General features: G+C 44.9%; 1 protein-coding gene across 1 annotated transcript; it reads left to right on the top strand.

Annotated features, from left to right (window-relative positions):
* Positions 1–1,251: 1,251 nt before the first annotated feature.
* On the top strand, positions 1,252–14,951 carry LOC125435219 (chemerin-like receptor 1). The gene is made up of 2 exons (XM_048501372.1): positions 1,252–1,329; positions 13,163–14,951. Exon 2 carries the CDS (start codon positions 13,175–13,177, stop codon positions 14,246–14,248), a length of 1,074 nt encoding a protein of 357 aa, XP_048357329.1. The 5' UTR covers positions 1,252–1,329; positions 13,163–13,174; the 3' UTR covers positions 14,249–14,951.
* The last annotated feature ends 3,745 nt before the right edge of the window (positions 14,952–18,696 follow it).

The following is an 18,696-nucleotide window of genomic DNA, read 5'->3' as shown; positions in this document are numbered from 1 at the left end:
GTCTCCCAGAAGTACACCTCATCTCCAGAGATCAGTTGTATGGGAGGAGAGGGCACAGCGGGGACGGTGTGACACCCTAGGACAGTGGTGGCGAACCTTTGGCACTCCAGATGTTATGGACTACAATTCCCATCAGCATGGCCCAATTGGCCATGCTGGCAGAACTGATATCGACCTCTGGTATATTTTCCACAACACGTCTCTGTCCACATGCCCCTGCCCAGCATGACTCCACCAACTCTTTCCCCAAAGTTAATGGGAGACCATTTCCTGCATGCCAAGCTGCTCTCTCACAAGCACTTGAAGTAAGGAGACAAAAATTGTTTTCAGCATTATAGCGAACCCAGGCCTTATCTTTGAGGTTATTTGGCTAGAGATGCAACTTGTATCTAGGCCAGGAAAGCACCATCCATGACCTCCAACTCACCGCTTCCTCTGGAGTCAATTCTGTGCGTCGGAAGACCGATATTGTGGAAGCTGTTCTTTTGGAGTGTGAGATCTACAAACAGCTTGGAGAGGGGTGAATCTAAGATCCCATTCTTTAGTAATGATAGTCACAGACCAGACCAGCGCTTCACAAGTTCCTGCCAGTGACACCTTTACTATTTAACAACCAAACAGAAAAAAAATGTACATCAAATGCTTTTAAAATAAATCATGCTCAAAGCATTAACATTATACATTGTTGGCGTACAAGCTTCACAGCAGAAACTGAAGAACTCTGCAAGCCGCCGTGCAAAACTTTGCTAATCCTGCCATAATCTGAGCGTTTGCACCTTTCTGTAACACACGGGTGTCCAACTCTGGTGCTTCAGATGTTCATGGACTATAATTCTCATCAGCCCCTGCTGGCATGACCAATGGACACCTCTGCTGTAACGTTTTTTAACATACGCCAAGCCTAAATGGCAGGGTACCTACTAAGCAAAGGGAGAAATAATTTTAGAGCGGGCCTCTCGATGTAAGGAGCAGCACAATAAGATATACTCTGTGGTTTCCACCTCCCCTGAACCATAAGAGATGGATGAAGGAAAACAGCTGTACAGTGGTCTGCTGGGGTGTGTGTGTGTGTGTGTGTGCGTGCTAGGAGGCAGGGTTTGAAGAGTTAATTCTACCCCAAACACAGCCTCGGTGTCAGCTTTCCTTGGGCAGCCCAAAAAATAGAAAACATTGCATAACAGGCTGTGGCATAAACTGCTCCTGCTGGCCGCATATCCATCCAAACTTCCCGTCTTCCCAAAAATAGACACACCCGACCTGTGCGAGACAAGTCAGTGATTCTGAGGCCCAAGAGGAGCTGGAAAGTGGCAGAGAGAAAGGTAGCGAAAGGTAAGTTTGAAGGACAGCATCTTTGGGTGGGGAGGTCTGTCGGAAGTAGCCATGTCTTGGGTGCGAAGGAACTGAGAAGAAGGCCCGGTAAAGGGCGGTCAATAAATAAGGATGCAAGGTTGGAGGGGCCCTTTTGTATGTCCTGCCTCTAGGTCTATGCGTTAAGGTGATGCTTTCAGGTCTGATTTCCTCCTTCTCCTCGGAAGTTTTGCTCTCCTTCCTTCCCTGGCTAGCAAGGCAGCTGCATGCTTTCCCTGTCTGTCGGCTTTCCTATCCGAAATTTAGTTCCTTAGTAAACATTTGTCTTTAGCAGCAGTAGTAGGAGCAGCAGTAAGTAGGAGCAGCAATTGTGGCGTAGAGAGCTCGTGTATGTGTATCTAATCTCTGGAGGAACCCGGGTTTTGATTCTCCGGCTCTGCTGCGCCCTGAGCTGTGGAGGCTTATCTGGGGAATTCAGATTAGCCACTGTACCCACACGCATCCAGCTGGGTGATACCTTGGAGCTAGTCACAGCTTTTCAGACTCCTCTCAGCCTCACCTACCTCACAGGGGTGTTTGTTGCAGCGAGGGAGGGGCAGAGATTGTAAGCCTTTGAGTCTTCTACAGGAGAGAAAGGGATACTAAATCAGAAACTCCTCCTCCTCCTCCTCCTCCTCTTCTTCTTCTTCTTCTTCTTCTTCTTCTTCTTCTTCTTCTTCTTCTTCTTCTTCTTCTTCTTCTTCTTCTTCTTCTTCTTCTTCTTCTTCTTTACTTTTTAATCAGTTGGTCTGCGGCTTTTCGTCTCTGTTCATCGAGCACTCTGCTAACAAGGTCAGTGGAACTCGTGACGCTTGGTTGATATTTCATGGTCTTTATTAGAGATAATTCTTTTTAAAAAATTTTTTAACTTTAATTCTTTGAAAATTGATTGATTAAATTGATTAAATGCAGAAATTATGCAAATAGCAGGAACTCAAAGCACAAAATATGTAAATGACATGCAAGTATAAGTCCAATATAGGGTCGCTATACTGTTTGGATGCTGGGTTGGTATTATTGGGGAGACAGAATAACTGTGGAGCAGCAGGGATATAAAATGTAGGCAATATGCCACAGTGGTTAGAGTGCTGGAGTAGAGTCTGGGAGGCCCCACGTTCGAATTCCCACTCTGCCACGGGAGCCCGCTGGGTGACCTGGGGCCATTCACACACAGTCTGATCTACCTCACAGGGTTGTTGTGAGAATAGAATGGAGGAGAGAAGAATGATGTAAGCTGGTTTGACTGCCAGCAGGCTGTGACGAGAAAGACAAAAGTGTGGAAGAAGTATATATGCGCACATTTAAAATAGCTTTAAAGAATCAAAATGAAACCCACTCTGAAAAGGTAAACAGTCCTTTCCAGACTGTTCATTCTGTGACAGGTAAAAAGGTGATTTTCTCTCTCTCTCTCTCTTTGCCGACAAGTCACAGCTGACTTATAGCAGCCTGGAAGGGTTTCCAATCCAATCCAATCCAATCCAATCCAATCCAATCCAATCCAATCCAATCCAATCCAATCCCATCCCATCCAATCCAATCCAATCCAATCCAATCCAATCCAATCCAATCCAATCCAATCCAATCCAATCCAAAACTAACATTGAGCATAAACCAGAATTTTACCATACATTTCAAATACAAAAACAGGATCATTGTTACATATCATGCTTGCTTAGAACCATGGATTAAAAGTATTAGCAGCAGCTTCAGAAAAGTTCTACATTCAGGTCTATTTCAATATGCTTGAAGGCAGCGTTTTGTTTGTTTTATGCAGGCCTATAATTTCAGAGAGTGAAAGTAAAGCTCCCAGATCGGGGACTTCCATATATCATGATACCTCGAGGTGAGAAACGGGATATGAGGGATTGAGTCTATATCCCATTGATGAACCTTTGGCCTTGGTACAGCGTGCCCGGTGGCCTGTGGCAGCCTCTTGCTGGGCCGAGGCAGCCTCCCCTCTCCTCCCATGCTTTGGCTCCGGTTAATTCCGAGAAGCCAGAAAGGGCCTCCAGGCAGAGGCAAAACCCCACCTGCCTTCTGGGCCGGTCTCTCCCTCCCGCACTGCCTTCTAGGCGTTTCCCTCATTGTCCAGCCCCTGTGCTCTCTGGAACTCCCTAGGAGTGCTCAGCAGCTGTTTTCTGGTCTGCTGTTGACTGGTCAGCATCTGCCGGGTTGTCTCTGCTGCTGCCAGGCCACTGCTGTGCCTCCTGGAGCCCATTCTGCAAGCCTCAGTGGAGTCCAGTGGCGGCCAGTCCTAAACTTGGAGGTGGTAGGATTTGAAAGTAGCTGACAGGGTCAAGCATTAAAAGCGGGGAGAACCATGGAGGAGCCTGTTGGGAGGGGCCATAGAGAGACGATGCTCCCAGCTGAGGAGGGACACATGGCCGTGGAGACTGGAGAAAGCTCCAGGGGAGGCTCCTCAGAGGAGACCTTCCCCTTTTCTGGGCAGACCCATGCCGTGTAGCATGCCTCTGCACACTTGAACTTGGAGACCCGATCACTATATGGAGGTGGATGGAAGCTGGTGAGTTTGGAAAAACTCCGGGTGGGCTTGGCTGAAGTGATGCTCTTAGCAAGCTTCTTAGGAGCCCTGTGTGTTGGGAAGGTGGCAGGAGGAACACAGCTCCCACGGAGGAGAGCACATAGCTTCATGGAGAAGGCAGCTTTCGTAGCATGGGCGGGAGGAAGAGCGTTTTTTTTGCGAAGGGACATTCCCTGCCCTGATGCTTACAGCAAGCGCCTTGACTCCCCTCCTGGCCCTTACATTTCCTCTGCCAGCAACCCGTTAGCTCCTCAGAGGAGACCCTTTTGAGGGAGTCTTCTGGGCAGTCCAGCCCACCCGCCATGTACCTGTCAACTTGGAAGGACTCCCTCTAGCTTTGCCTCTGAGAACAGCCTCTGCTCCACGTTTCCAGCCAGTGCCAGATTTGCAGTGAACACGGAAGTTTGGGCAGCTGAGGCACCGTGGCGTGTAGCCTTCTTCAGATGTGCTCTTAGGAAAAGAGATTTCTCTCTCCCACAAAGACATATTTTCCACAGTCAGTTGGGGAAGCAGGGGATTATCTCAAAATTTGTGGCTGTTTACTATTCTGCCAAAATGGAGTGGGGGGTGGATTCTGTAGCAGAAAGAGCGTGGGGCAGATTTACATACATACAGATACTTGCGTCGGCAAGAAATGGCTTTGGCTCTCATGTGGACCCCACATGCCCCACTTCAGAAGCTGTGTAACATGTATGTGTGTGTTTATGGAGAGCAAGGGCATTTCGTAGCTTCAAAGTAAAATTTCAATGGACCAGAGAGAGAAGGTGGGTGGTGGGCATCTTTTCCCAAATGAGAGTCTCCCTCTTGCCCATTTATGTAGGAGGAGGAGGTGAAAGAGATTGGAGGGAGGGGGGGAATGAATTTAAAGATCTAGCATGTTAACTTCCTTTTTCTACATATTTCTTGGGAGAGAATGATATTGATTTGGAGGCTAGAGCAGCCAGATCTCATTAAATAAAATTTCAGGATCAAAAGATCCCTGGCAAAAAATCCTACCACCCCAGCTAGCTCTCTCTACATGCTTCCTGAGATGTCTGAATAATAAAATCAATAACTTCTCTTCCACCACCCTGAACTTAGAATTGGAAATTGAAAAGTTGGTTTTCATGGGAGGCATGCCTAGGAAGTGCAAATGAAATTCCCTGAAATTACACAGGGTTAATCCTAAATAAGAATTCTTTATTAAATATGTATGGGTCAAACTAAGGGTCTTTTAAAAAATTTAAAGCAGAGTATTTTCATACCTTTGAATTCCTGCTTGGTGATTTTATAATCATTTTATTCCCCTCTCAACTCACTTTCTCCAGCTTTAAAAAAAACTGCTGCTTTAATATGAAACCATGTTGGCAGCCAAATGCCCACATAAATAAAAGAGCAAAAGAGTGAAGGGAGAAGATTAGAAATAAGGCATAAAATAGGTCTGCTTTTCAACATTTGCTTTAAGTGCTAAATTAACAACAACAAAGAGGTGGTTCTTTTAAATTGTTTTGTTGTTGACACTTCTGGATTTGAGAAAAAATCACATTGCTGGGAGCTTGTTGATATTTGGAAATAAATTGATGTTTTTTTAAAGTGTGGGATGAATGAGCAAGCAACAGCAGTGGATTGCCCAAATAGTTACATGGAGGGACAGATTAATAATGAAATTCTCAAAGTAAAGAATGCTAAAAGCTATAAAGCTGTGAGGAAGGAAAAAGAGAATTGATTGTGTTTCTGTACAACACAAAATGAAGTTGTGAATGATTCCTTCTCTTTCAAAGAAACAGTTATTGGGAGTATTTTTTGTCAAGAATGTCTTGGCACCCAAAGGTGGCCACTGGCAGCTTCGGTCTTTTTTGCAGAGAAATCTGCCATTATTACAGGGCTTGGTTTGCTCACATATGAGCTTTTTATTCCACGCAGACTGGAGCTGAAAACCTTTATATTTATATGCCTCTCTATCTACTTCCTTAAATATGATTAACGCTTTGCTATCACTTAAGGAGCCACAACCATTGACAGGCTTTCTTAACACCTGCCTAATTCTGCACCTTCACTTTAATCCTCCCCACAGCAGTCATCTCAGCGGGGTAGGTAAGGCTGAAGTTGCTGGAGCCCATGTGTGTTGCCGTTCCTGGTGGTAAAGCAAATTCAAAAAGGAACCCCAGTTGAAAGTCTAACACTGGTCTATTCAGAGGAATATCCATTTTTTCTTTAGTGTTGGAGAGTATGTTGTGGTGGGATCGATTTGTGCTTGTAATTTTTGTGCCGGCTTGAAAATGTACTTGACAGTGACGCAGAAATGGCAACAGCCAAAAGCTAAAATAGACGAGGTGGAAGATCATTTCCGAAGGAGACCTGGACAGGAAGTTATTTGGAGTAGGTTGAAGGCAGCGATTGGGAAAGCGTTCTGTGTCCTGTGTAACTTGAAGGTGTTGTCTGTTGCACATCATCAAGTGTCCAAGCGGCACTTTGACACCAACCGCAATGTTGCCAAAACTTGCAGTGAAGCTTTGAAAGAAAGAAGGTTTCTTGAAGGAAGGTGAGAGCTATCATTCCCAGCATCTTAGTTTTTTCCAATATCTTTCCAGAACAAATCTAATCTGACAGCTGTAACATAGCTTTCAAATTTCACTGTTGCCCTATGCAAAACCGGCCGAAGCCCTCTCTGATGGGGAGATTATCACGAAACAGCCATGTTGTCTGGGGTAATTCTCTTTTTCATGATTTTCTGCAAGGGACAAGGACAAGATTCTGAAGAAGCAGCTTTTCTGAGATGGCAATTAGCAGAAATACTGTGAAAGGTCCCGGGTCCAGCGCATGGCAACTGATGTTAGTCAAGCAGCTCACCACTGACTTACAAAGGCAGCCTAATTTACTCCATTTCTAGTGGATGAAAGTACGAGATGTGACTGATGTCATACCAGGCTAGCAGTAATTCTCGTTATGTCTGCTGGTGTTGACATCATGAGAGAGAAGAGCTGGGTGAAACTGGTGTCTTTGCCCAAAGAAGAACACAAAGGGATAGATATCCACAGTGCTGTGTGATTTGGAGGCTTTTGGTGTCACACAAACTTATCAGACCAGAGAAAGTGGTTTCAATCACTTTATGGTGATGGGAAGACTTGCCTTCCATGGTGGGGCAGCATCTGTCATACAGTTCTTTGTTAAAAGTAAAACATCCAGTCTATCCAGTTCCATTGCATTTATGCGCTGGAAGAGCTCTTTGTACTGCCGGGGACAGCAGCAAAGGAAACGTTTGGCCGATGTCCTCCAAAGATGTCTACAAATGGTCAGCGAATTATCATGGCTGCGTGCTCTGAATTCTCGACAGTTTCAGACGCGCACTTCTTGAGGAGGTTCAGGCACAGGTATAATTGTTTACTTATGTACAACAATGTCCGGTTAGCTTCTGAGCAGAGGACGGAGTCCTGGAGAGATTTGCTTAGCCTGCTTGGATGAAGTGGGCTGTTTGGATACGAAAAGGGGCAGGAATTTCCACAACTCACTGATATGAGCCTGGCTTACCAACCTAATGTTTTCACAGATTTTTTGCTTAGCACTTCAGCGTGCTGAACAAGCAGCTTCACAAGGTGAATTTGGGAAAACAGCAGAAAGGATGTTTTTGTGATATCAAAACTTATTTGAGAGAAAACTTCAGGTTTTAGAGAGATCTTGAAAAGTGGGCGGCTGAAGTATTTCCCAAAACTAAAATGCATTTGGAAAATTCTACAACTTTTGCGGGCTATCCACCACAAGCCATCAGGAAATCCTACAAAGGAATTTTCTAGCATTGTAGCATGCCACCAAGGTGAGATTTTGATAAAGATTTTTTACAGTTCCATGAATGGAGGCAACACTGTCTTTTCTTACTTATCCAGATAAAGGCAAATTTGAAGAACTTGATCTTTCTCTGCGTAGAATTGGTTAAATTTAGAAAGAAAATCTGGAAATGGAGCTGCTGGAATTTCGAAGAAGCACTCTCTGGAAAAAATAAATTCTATGACTAGCGTGAAACACTGGAGAAGATAGAAAGGGATAGACAGAGGAGAACACAGCTAGTTCTGAAAAAATGAAATCCTCCAAAGTGTATTGGAATTCTCTGCCACAAATAATTTTTAAATCAATTAAGGAGCTTGGGAGTTGCTTTCCTTTCTTTGTTGTTTGGATCGTCTTGTGCTTGTGAGCAGCTGTTTTCCAAAAAATCTGACCCTGCAAGAAACAGACTTTACAAAGATGAGCTGAGTGCTGTGTGTTTGTCTCACCAACTTACTAAAGAACAGGTAAACATAGACAAATTATCGGCGTAAATGCAACAGCAAAAATCACATTAATTGTGGTCCAAAAAGCATGCCAAATGCAAACACGTTCGCACTTTCAAAGAAAAAGTTGTTTATGCCAAAATAAGAAGTTGTTTATATAAAGTTTATTATACATATAAAATAAAAAAGTTGTTTACATATCATTGAGAAAGCTCTGTCATTGTGTTTTCTTTTTCAGAATAGAAATATGGTGATGTATGAGTGTGTTTTGGCAGAAAACTAAAACCTCAGTATTCCAGTTAAGTAGCGTATTGGCGCTTGCGATACATAAATGGGTTTGTAAGGTTGCAGTTTACGGCATAATCGGTCTCAAAAGGTTAATACATCACTGGTCTATATCATTTGGGACAGTGACCCGACGCTTAGCAGCTCACCTTAATGGGATGCTAAGAGGAAATGACCTTGAAGATAGACAGGGGAATGGAGTTGCACCTTGCTCTTGTCATTGCATCTGCACTTATAAGTAACAAGCTGTTCTAAATATACAGCAGAGCGGCCTTCTAGATTTCCGAGGGTGTGATCCCAAAGTATAGGGAACAGGAGCTTTGTGCAGCACTCAGGAGAGATTGTAGTATTTCTGGTCGTACTGTCTGATCTTTAGATGGTGGTAGAATTTCTGTGGTGATGGCATATATGGAAAGAGACTCCCATAGAGAGCCAAAGGAGAAGATTTTTTTTTTCAATATATAGGTGGAGCCACCGCGTTGAAGCTGAAGCTCTCCCTCATTTTCTAGCAAAGAATAGAAAGCTTTTTTGGATCATGTGCAGAAGCAGAGACGCAGCCAAAACTTAAACGTTACAGCCCATGCCCTAGTTTCTAGGAAGGGTTTCCAAGGGAAGAGACCAACAGAGGTAGTTTGCCGTTGTCGGCCTCTGCATGGATGGATTACCTGGGGGTCACCCATCCAAGTACTAACCAGGGCTAACCCTGCTTAGCTTCCAAGATCTGACTGGCTAGCCTGGGCTTGCTGGGTCGTTTTCTCCACATAGTGTAATTCTACCTCTCTTCCCATGACCTAGATGCAGTGGTGGGATTCAGCCAGTTCGCACGGGTTCGGTAGAACCGGTCGCTATTTTTTTGTTGAGTTCGGAGAACCTGTTGTTAAAAGCGGTTGTCAGAGCCCCTGAGCAGCTGGACACCTTGTTGACTGGCTGCTTTGAGGTGCTAAAAGCCCTGAAGCACCCTCCCCTAGGGGAGCAAGGGGGCTTTCAGAGCAGCGGCAGTAAGACTCCATTGCCCCCCTCCACACAAAGTTCCTCACTTGTGCAGAGTGGGAGATTGAAGCGTGGAAATTTGTAGAGAGGGAGCAGTGGCAGAATGGGTGGGCTGGGAGGGCTGAGCAGGTTAATTTAAATTATTAGGAAGGCCCACCACTGCCCTGAATGTCTGCCTTTTATCCATAATATTGTGCCTGCTTCCTTTCTTCTTCAGAGGGATCTGCTAGGGGAGTGGTGGCGAACCTTTGGCACTCTAGATGTTATGGACTACAATTCCCATCAGCCCCTGCCAGCATGGGCAATTGGTGATGCTGGCAGGGGCTGATGGGAATTGTAGTCCATAACATCTGGAGTGCCAAAGGTTCGCCACCACGGTGCTAGGGTCTAGATCAGGGGTCTGCAACTTGCGGCTCTCCAGATGTTCATGGACTATCAATTGCTTTCTACTCAATACATGAAGGGCATTTTACCAGAGGGCTCCCACCCTCTTCCCTTCAGTAAAGGGCTACCAGGGTACTTTTACAATATATCTTCACCATATCTCTGACGTACCCTAATGCTAGCCCGACTGAACATCCTACCAGCCTTCAGCAGTCCTGGCGACAGATTTCTGCCAGATCCCATACCCAGCAAAAGAAGGCGTGTCCCTGCTCACAAAAAGCCATGTCGAAACAATCAAGCACATCCTCCCTAGATTGCGAACTATATACTTCATCTAAGAAGACCTATAGAACCCATGGCTACACACTGAGAACTATGCCAGCGCTCCTACCAGACAAGGTTAAATCCTTCTTTCTGCTTTGTGATCAGTCTCCTCAGAGATCCCTAGACGTTGCCAAATTCCTGGCGCTGGCACAGCAGATTCGCCACAGATTTTAGTTTATTTATTTATTTATTGTTTTAACTGCTGGAAATGTTCGAACCTACTTATTTTAACTTGATTCTCCTCAACCTCCCTGTTGTATTTTAGACTTTGCCAATAAAAAGGTTGATGATGATGATGTTCATGGACTACAATTCCCATCAGCTCCTGCCAGAATGGCCAATTGGCTGATGGGAATTGTAGTCCATGACCATCTGGCGAGCCGCAGGTTGCAGATCCATAGATTCCAGCCTCTCCTCTCCATTAGATCCCTCCACTCAGGTTAGCATCTAGGCATGATGGATGATCTGCATCACAATCAATACAACTCCATGGTGTATCTTAGCCTAACCACAGGGGGTTGGAACATGGCTTCTTTTGAACAGCACCACATTCGACAACATGGCAGTAGCGTTGGGGAAATGAAGAAGAGTTTTAAACAACCCCTCAGTCTGTGCTCTAACAATGCAACTGTTGGCCGGGATGTGTGTTGAATCTCGGTTGTCAGTGCCCGGTTGGGAAATTCCTGCAGATTTTGGGGTGAAACCTGGGGAAGGTGAGGTCTGAAGCGAGGTATAATCCCAGTGGGGTATAATGCCCTGCAAAGCAACCATTTTCTCTAGGGGTACTGATCGCTATAGATTGGGGATCAGTTCTAATTCTGGAAGACCCCAAGGCCCCATCTAAAAGATGGTAACCCTAGCTCAGGAGTCTGCAACCTGCGGCTCTCCAGATGTTCATAGACTACAATTCCCATCAGCCCCTACCAGCAAGGCCAATTGGCCATGCTGGCAGGGGCTGATGGGATTTGTAGTCCATGAACATCTGGAGAGCCGCAGGTTGCAGACCCCTGCCCTAGCTGAATCCCCTTGGCCATCGCTGAAGGAGATCTCTGAACTGTAGTTTTCCCTGCAGTATTCTTATACTAGGACCAGGCTAAAGTCAAAGGCATATTGATACGGAAATAGATCCCATAGAAGTGAGAGGATTTGCTTCCCAATGGATATTGCAAGGGCCAGAGAATTTGCTTGCCAATAAACATAGCAAGTGCTGGAGTCACTGGTGTATCTAGAGTGGGGCAAGCCAGGGCAGGCACTCTGGGTGCTACTTGTTTGGGGCACCCCTTTGCAAGGCAGAAAGCTTCTAAGCTTACACCTCCAGGTTGCATCCCACCAGCCTTTGCCTCCCATTGCCTCTCAGAGAGCTGGTTTACCCACTATTAAGAAGAACTGATAGAACTAGCTTCTGGCAGCCAGATCTACCTATTGGGTTCAACTGTGGTAGACCAGCCCTCCAGTGCATCTGCAGTTAAAACCAGTGGGTAGACTTGGCCACCATGGAGCTGGTCTACCAAGATGGGGAAGATTTACTGGATTTTTTTGGGGTGGGTGGGTACAATTTCAGAGCTTGCCCTGGCTGTGATTTTCTGTAGATATGCTCCTGGCTGGAGTACCTGTGAAGGAAGGGCACAAATTAATTAAATAAGCAAATGCAGCAGTGAAGAGATAGTCCCAGGCAAGAAAGCTTCTTTATTTTTCAAAAAGTGTGCTTTTAAGTCCGTACAGTACAGAGCAGCAGTGGCGAAGGAGGTTAAGAGCTCGTGTATCTAATCTGGAGGAACCGTTCAACCAATCAGGAGCCGCTTTTGTGGCATGCGCAGAACGGGAGAGTCGTGGCGGGCAGAAAGCTCATGTAACTGTAAACTATAAACTGTAAAAACTGTTTAAAAAAAAGAACGCTCCCGTTTCCCATGGTAACACAAGCTCCAATCACGATCGAGGAGTGAGAGCACAGGATAGCAGAGTTAATAAGAGATCCAAATAGATCCAAGTAGAGGGCAGTGGAACAACCCAGATAAGATGGTCTCAATAGCTCCAGGTGGGCAAGGACATTCTCTTTCAGTTCAGAGAGTACCTTTAAGCCTTCCTGTGAATTCAGCTGTTGGAAGTGAATTTCATCTTGCCAAAAAAATTAAATGGGATTTTTTAATAGTAGCCAAATAATTAGCAACTGTAAAAGGAGTTGTAGGAAAATAACCACAATACAAAGGAATCATGTCCTATATCAGTGATGGCGAACCTTTTCGAGACCGAGTGCCCAGATTGCAACCCAAAATCCACTTATTTATCGCCCAGTGCCAACACGGCAATTTAACCTGAATACTGAGATTTTAGTTTGGAAAAAACGGTTGGCTCCGAGGTGTGTGTTACTCGGGAGTAAGCTTGTTGGTAGTCAGTGGCTTTGCTTTGAAGCAACCATGCAACTCTTCCAATGGGTGAATCACAACCCTAGGAGGGTTTACTGAGAAGCAAGCCCCATTGCCAGCAATCAAACTTACTCCCAGGTAAAGGATTGCGCTTTAGTTCTTTGCAGGAAAATCAGTGGGGTTTAACAGCGCTTAACAGGGTTACCTACACTGCTTCCCCAAAACTAGGTCTTAGGTTTAATGCTAAGAATTGAGCCCAGCGGCCCAGGCCAGCCTAGATGTGTGTGTATGGGGGGGACTCTGCAAGTGCCCACAGAGAGGGCTCTGGGTGCCACCTCTGGCACCCGTGCCATAGGTTCACCACCACTGTCCTATATGAATCAGCTACTAACCCAGACCAATTACTTAATTTATATCCTGCCTCTCTCTTCATTGGGGAGCCAATAATGGGGACATTTTTCTTCTGTTCTCCATTTTATCCTCACCAGGACCCTGTAAGGTAGCTTAGGCTGAGAGTATGTGACTGGCCCATGACAAAGCGGGGATTCAACCCTGGCATCCCCCAGATCCTAGTGCGAGAATCTAACCACTATACCACACCAGCTGTCTTCTCAAGCACTGTGGCCCACGCGCCCTTTCAGGCAATATTTCATCTCTCCCCTCTTTGTATATCTGTCTGTCTGCAGGTTTGCATCCAAATGGCTGCCAACACCACTTCAGGAGAAGATTTTTATGGCGAATATGAGGGCTATTCTGATTTTGAAGACAATCTGCCTCTCCATGGCTCCATGCACACTCTCTCCATGGTGGTCTACAGCATCGCCTTTCTATTGGGGGTGGTTGGAAATGGCCTGGTGATCTTTGTCACCGGCTTCCGCATGAACAAAACTATCAACACCATCTGGTTCCTTAACTTGGCCATCGCTGATTTTGTCTTTACTTTCTTTCTGCCTCTGAGTGTGGCCCACATGGCCCTGAATTTCCACTGGCCCTTTGGAAAAGTACTCTGCAAACTGAACAGCACGCTGGCCTTCTTCAACATGTTTGCCAGCGTCTTCCTCCTCACGGTCATCAGCATGGACCGCTGTATCTCAGTGGCATGCCCAGTCTGGGCCCAGAACTGCCGCACTCCCCGGCGGGCGTCTCTGGTAGCCCTGGGCGTCTGGGTAGCAGCCCTGATGCTCAGCGTCCCTCATTTTGTGTTCCGTGACACCAGAAGGTCACCCACCAATGAGAACGTCACTCACTGCTACAACAATTTTGCCTTGTCAGTCGATTTTCCTTTAGAGGAAGTCGTCAAGCTGGAAGAATATCGGCATCGAGCCATGGTGTTGACCCGTTTTGTGGCTGGCTTCTTGGTGCCGTTCACCATCATTTTGGTCTGTTACGGCATCATTGCGACCAAACTTAAGGGAAACCGGCTTACTCGGTCTGGCAGGCCCTTCAAGATCATGGTGGCGGTGGTCTTGGCCTTCTTCATTTGCTGGTTCCCTTACCACGTCTTCTCCTTCCTGGAGATGTCGCTGACCATGGTAACACCCTGGCAACAGACACTTCTGGTAGTGGGAACACCTCTGGCTTCAGGCCTAGCCTATCTCAACAGCTGCCTGAATCCTTTCTTGTATGTCTTTGTGGGGCAGGATTTCAGGGAGAAGTTGCGGATGTCTGTTCTTGCAGCTTTCGAGAGTGCCTTCAGCGAGCCCTCGGCTCAGGCCACCATGCCTTTTACAAAGAGCAAATCTAGCTCAGGTATCGACCATCACCTAGTCTAGAAGGTCTGAGTCTGGACCAGGATTCCTGAGGGGAAGAGAATGGGATAGAGGTCCCCTCCACCGCTCTTTTCCTAATTCTCACAAAGAAGGAGAATGGATTCTAGAAACTTTTGAATAACCTGCCCTTCAGCATCCCTCTCTGTGAATGTGCGAGAATGCGTACAAAGTAAACTCTTCGGTTTAAACAGTTCTCTTCATGGGCTCAGATCCTTGTTACATATCACACAACTTTTGTGTCAGCCTTTTCCTTTGTCACTGTGGCTCTGCTCCTGGCTGTGCACCTCCAGACTTTTTGGTTTGTGAAGTTACTAGGTCCACTTCTTCAGTAAGAGTTTTGAAATCCTGCCTGCCTTCTTATAGGCTCACCGTCCTTTTAAATCTGAAAATGAATAAATAATGCAATAACTAATACAATAAATATAACGCTTGCCAGCTATATCTTATATATAAAATATGGACTATAAATATTGCATACATACATTTGTTAAAAAGGTACAAAACAAATTATAAGTTGCTTAAAAATCCAGTATTATGCAGCATTTAATTATTTACATGTTTCATGTTCGTGATAAACTTGTTCATAATGAGGGTGTCCCATCAGCACAAGGTGACCTCCCCCACACCCACTTAGCTCACGAAATTGTTGCTTGGAAAATAAAATGGGGAATGTCAGCATGTTATTGTGAGCTGCTTTGGTTCCCAATGGAGGGGAAAAGCAGGGTATAAATATGCAAATCAGTTAATCTAAGTCATACATCCTGTCTGCTTTTGAGATTAAATTGGTCAACAAGGGATCTGATTATGTTGGATCCTTAATTTCAGCTCTCCATTCTCATTTTTCTCGCTTGTAAGCTCCTGTTTCATCATTGCGGGGGTTCTGTTCCACATATGTTTTTCTCCCTCTAGTCAGTGGTTGATTCAATATTACACAGGCATATGTCTGGCATATCTTCTTGCAGACTTTAGACTTCAGGTTTTATGCTGGACGTAGATTACTAATATCGAATCAACCATTGGAGAAATAAAACAAGTGCAGAACAAACCTCCCCCCCCCCCCATGACAAAACAGGAATTTACAAGCAAGGAAAATGAGAATGCGAAAAAGCCCCTTCCTCTGATGGACATTACTGAATTATGAGGTCACTTCTGTACCATACACACACACAACACACACACAACACACACACACAAGCTTGGTCCACAAGCTACACTGAGTATACATACATCCTGTGAACGGTGTTCATTTGATTGTTCTTTGTAAATTCAGTGAGTCATTCTCATGTTACAGCCAACACACCTGCAGCTGGCCCCTAGTTTCATTTATAAAGTGAAGGCCCATCAGGCCTTTCTTACAAACTGGTGCATGCCACGTATAGAAAATATGCATGTGTGTTCATTGAACCACGTGAGCAAGGGGGAAGTATACACATAGAGTGTGGCAATATCATTCTTTCAAACTGAACTTGCAGACTAATTGAGATTGACTTTTTTTTGGTCTGCATTTTTCTTTCCTGTTTCTCCTGCTGTTGTCAGCTTGAGCTCCAACACCACAGTCATTTTACTGACCCCACCCCCCAAATACAGTCATATTGCTGACTCATTTGAAAGACCATTCATTATTATGGGATGCAGTAGAATCCATTGTTATGCATTTCCCAGTTCCCCCAGCAACGCAAAGTTTCACGGACAACAATCTCAGATTTTCCCCCCATTGGTTGAGACAGCCCTGGAGGTTTCGGTCACTGTTACAACATTTTATTTTATGTTCCAATAAAGAAACAGAGCAAATTCCTTTGTGTAAGCAGGTAGCATGGCTGACCAATCTCTGCCAGAAAGAGTTTTTGAATGGTACAGTATTTTCTCCCTGATATGCAATTCTGCACTGTTTCCCTGTGCATATTCAAATGGCTCCACATGGTTTATCTGCCCATCAAGGCTGCCCAAAAACATCATGATTCACACACACACACACACACACACACACACACACACACACACACACACACACACACACACACACACACACACACACACAAATATTCTATCTGGGTTTCTACCTTGTACCACCCAAATCCAATCCAAATATTCACTGCCATCGGCTTGACATACACAAATTATCCACGGTGTCTAACCTTTCCCTTCTGTATTTACAGACAAGATTTCTTGGAAAGTTAGATGGCTTGCAACTTGTGTCCTTCCAGTTCTGTACAACTGATTGTTAGAATACATGCTCTCTTGCTTTGTTTTGCAGAAATCACTAACCTGGGAAATGCTCACGAGATCAGTTTATTATCTGGCCATCGATTAGCTTAGCGGTTGACTTTGCATTTGCATTTGATACGAATGTATATATATCTTAAAACTGCGTTTGCACAGCACTGTGAGTTTGTTGGCACAATCAGTGCGCCTTTGAGTTTGTACATATTAAGTTGACATTGAATATAATACCAGGGAATTTATCTGGGTACTTTGCTTCTGTGTGGATGCTTGGAATCTCAGGATCCTATAAAGTTTGCTTAAGCTATTAGCTGCGATCCTGACACAGGGTAAATAGCCTCTAGCTTTACCCCTGGAGGAAATGGCAGCTTTAAAGGGTGCATGCCACACTCCTGCTGAGCTCCTTCCCTTTCCCAAACTCTGCTCTGCCCAAGCACTGCCCCCGAATTTCCCAAGCCAGAGTTGACAACCCTACTTTGAACCTTCCTGGCTGGTAGAATAGTCAAGTTCCCTCCTAGCCACCAATGGGGAATGGGGAGGTAGGGAGCCAGATCCAGGTTGGGAAACACTTGGTGCTCTGGGGATTAGGGGTGATTATTTGGTAAAACCGGATCATCAAAAAATCTGGAAAAAAGCCATATTTACATTCACCTTTACCCCAACCTCTCCCCAAATTTTTCAAAAAACACTTTTTCAGTCCAGCTTTCCCTTTTACCCCCCACCCCCCAAGTTAGCTTTTTCAGTCCAGTTTCCCCTTTTACTGACAAAAATGTAAACTGAATGTATGACAAACGCGAAGTTTTTTACTATTCACTTTTTAACTGGAACTGTATATTTTAACTGGAACTATATTTTAACTGGAACTATATTTTAACTGGAACTATCGTGTATATGCCAATAAAGGCTTATTGAATTGAATTGATTGATACTGACAAAAAGCCATTCAGTTTTTTCGGACCAGTTTCCCCCTTTAATGACAAAGTTTTTTCGGACCAGTTTCCCCCTTTAATGACAAAGTTTTTTCGGACCAGTTTCCCCCTTTAACTTTCGCCCATTAACAACTGAGATCCGCTGTTCCCCTCTCAGAGTTAGAGGAGTTAATGGTTGAACGCCATCTGTTTTAAATATTTATGGATTTGGAGCGCTGCATTTTAACTGGTATTAATTTTTAGCATTTTATCCTGTTTATCCACTTGCCTGTAATTATGTTGTAAACCGCCCTGAGCCCTTTGGGGGAGGGCGGTATAAAAGTGGAATAAATAAATAAAAATAAATAAATGACAAAAAGCCATTCAGTTTTTTCGGACCAGTTTCCCCCTTTACTGGCAAAAAAGCCATTCAGTTTTTTCAGACCAAGTTTCCCGCTTTACTGAAAAAAAGAAGCCATTCAGTTTTTTTCAGTCCAACACTCAGTTGAAGATCCCCCCACCCCCACGTGGGCTTGGGAACTGGCAGTGAGAGTGGGGAAGTGAGAGTTTGAGCTGCAGCCAGGAGAACAGATCTTCAACTCCAGCAAGTAGAGGAGATCTGAAGTCCAGCATTCAGCTGAAGCTCTCCCTACCGCTGTTTCCCAGATCCACGTGGACCTGGGAAATGGAGCAGGGGTGAGGGGGAGAAATGTCTTAATTGGTAAATTTCCGGTTTGGTTTTTAAAACCTGAAAAATTTCGGTTAAAAACCGAATAAAGCCTATTGTTTTTGGCTTCACTTGGCTTTACCAAAAATGTCTGGGTTTTTAAAAACCTGAAACTGAAATTTACCAGTTAAAAAAAATGTGCTCACCCCTATTGGAAATGGAGCCTGGTGAGGAGAGGGACTTCAGTGAGGTAAAATACCATGCCGTCCACCTTCCAAAGCATCTATTTGCTCCAGGCAAACTGATCTCTATAGTCTGGAGATCAGCTGTAATTCTGGAGGATCCCCAGGTCCCACTGAAGGCTGGCATCCCTAATGGCTAGCCACTGTGGGAAACAGGACTAGTGAGTCTGTTGATCTTTCAACATTCCTTCATAGCTGCCTAGATAATTTTCACCCTCCAAATTTCCCATTGTGCCAGTAATTAAAAGCACAGGGGCAGGGTGAGTTAACAAAGTTGGCTTTCAGGGCTGCCAACACTAGGAAATGCCTGGGGATTTCTGCTGATGGCAGAGTTTGGGCTGGAGAAGAAGAGATGGTTTTTATGGACTACTTTTCCTGTACCTGTAAGGAGTCTCAAAGCGACTTACAGTTGGC

This window comes from Sphaerodactylus townsendi, linkage group LG06 (genome assembly GCF_021028975.2).
Source record: "Sphaerodactylus townsendi isolate TG3544 linkage group LG06, MPM_Stown_v2.3, whole genome shotgun sequence".
Classification (NCBI taxonomy): Eukaryota; Metazoa; Chordata; class Lepidosauria; order Squamata; family Sphaerodactylidae; genus Sphaerodactylus; species Sphaerodactylus townsendi.
The sequence above is the reverse complement of the archived record's forward strand: the minus strand, read 5'-3'. Positions and strand labels throughout refer to the sequence as shown.

What these genes read in the sequence shown, in the direction of transcription:
- LOC125435219 (XM_048501372.1), top strand. Translation starts at nt 13,175, where the DNA reads ATGGCTGCCAACACCACTTCAGGAGAAGATTTTTATGGCGAATATGAG.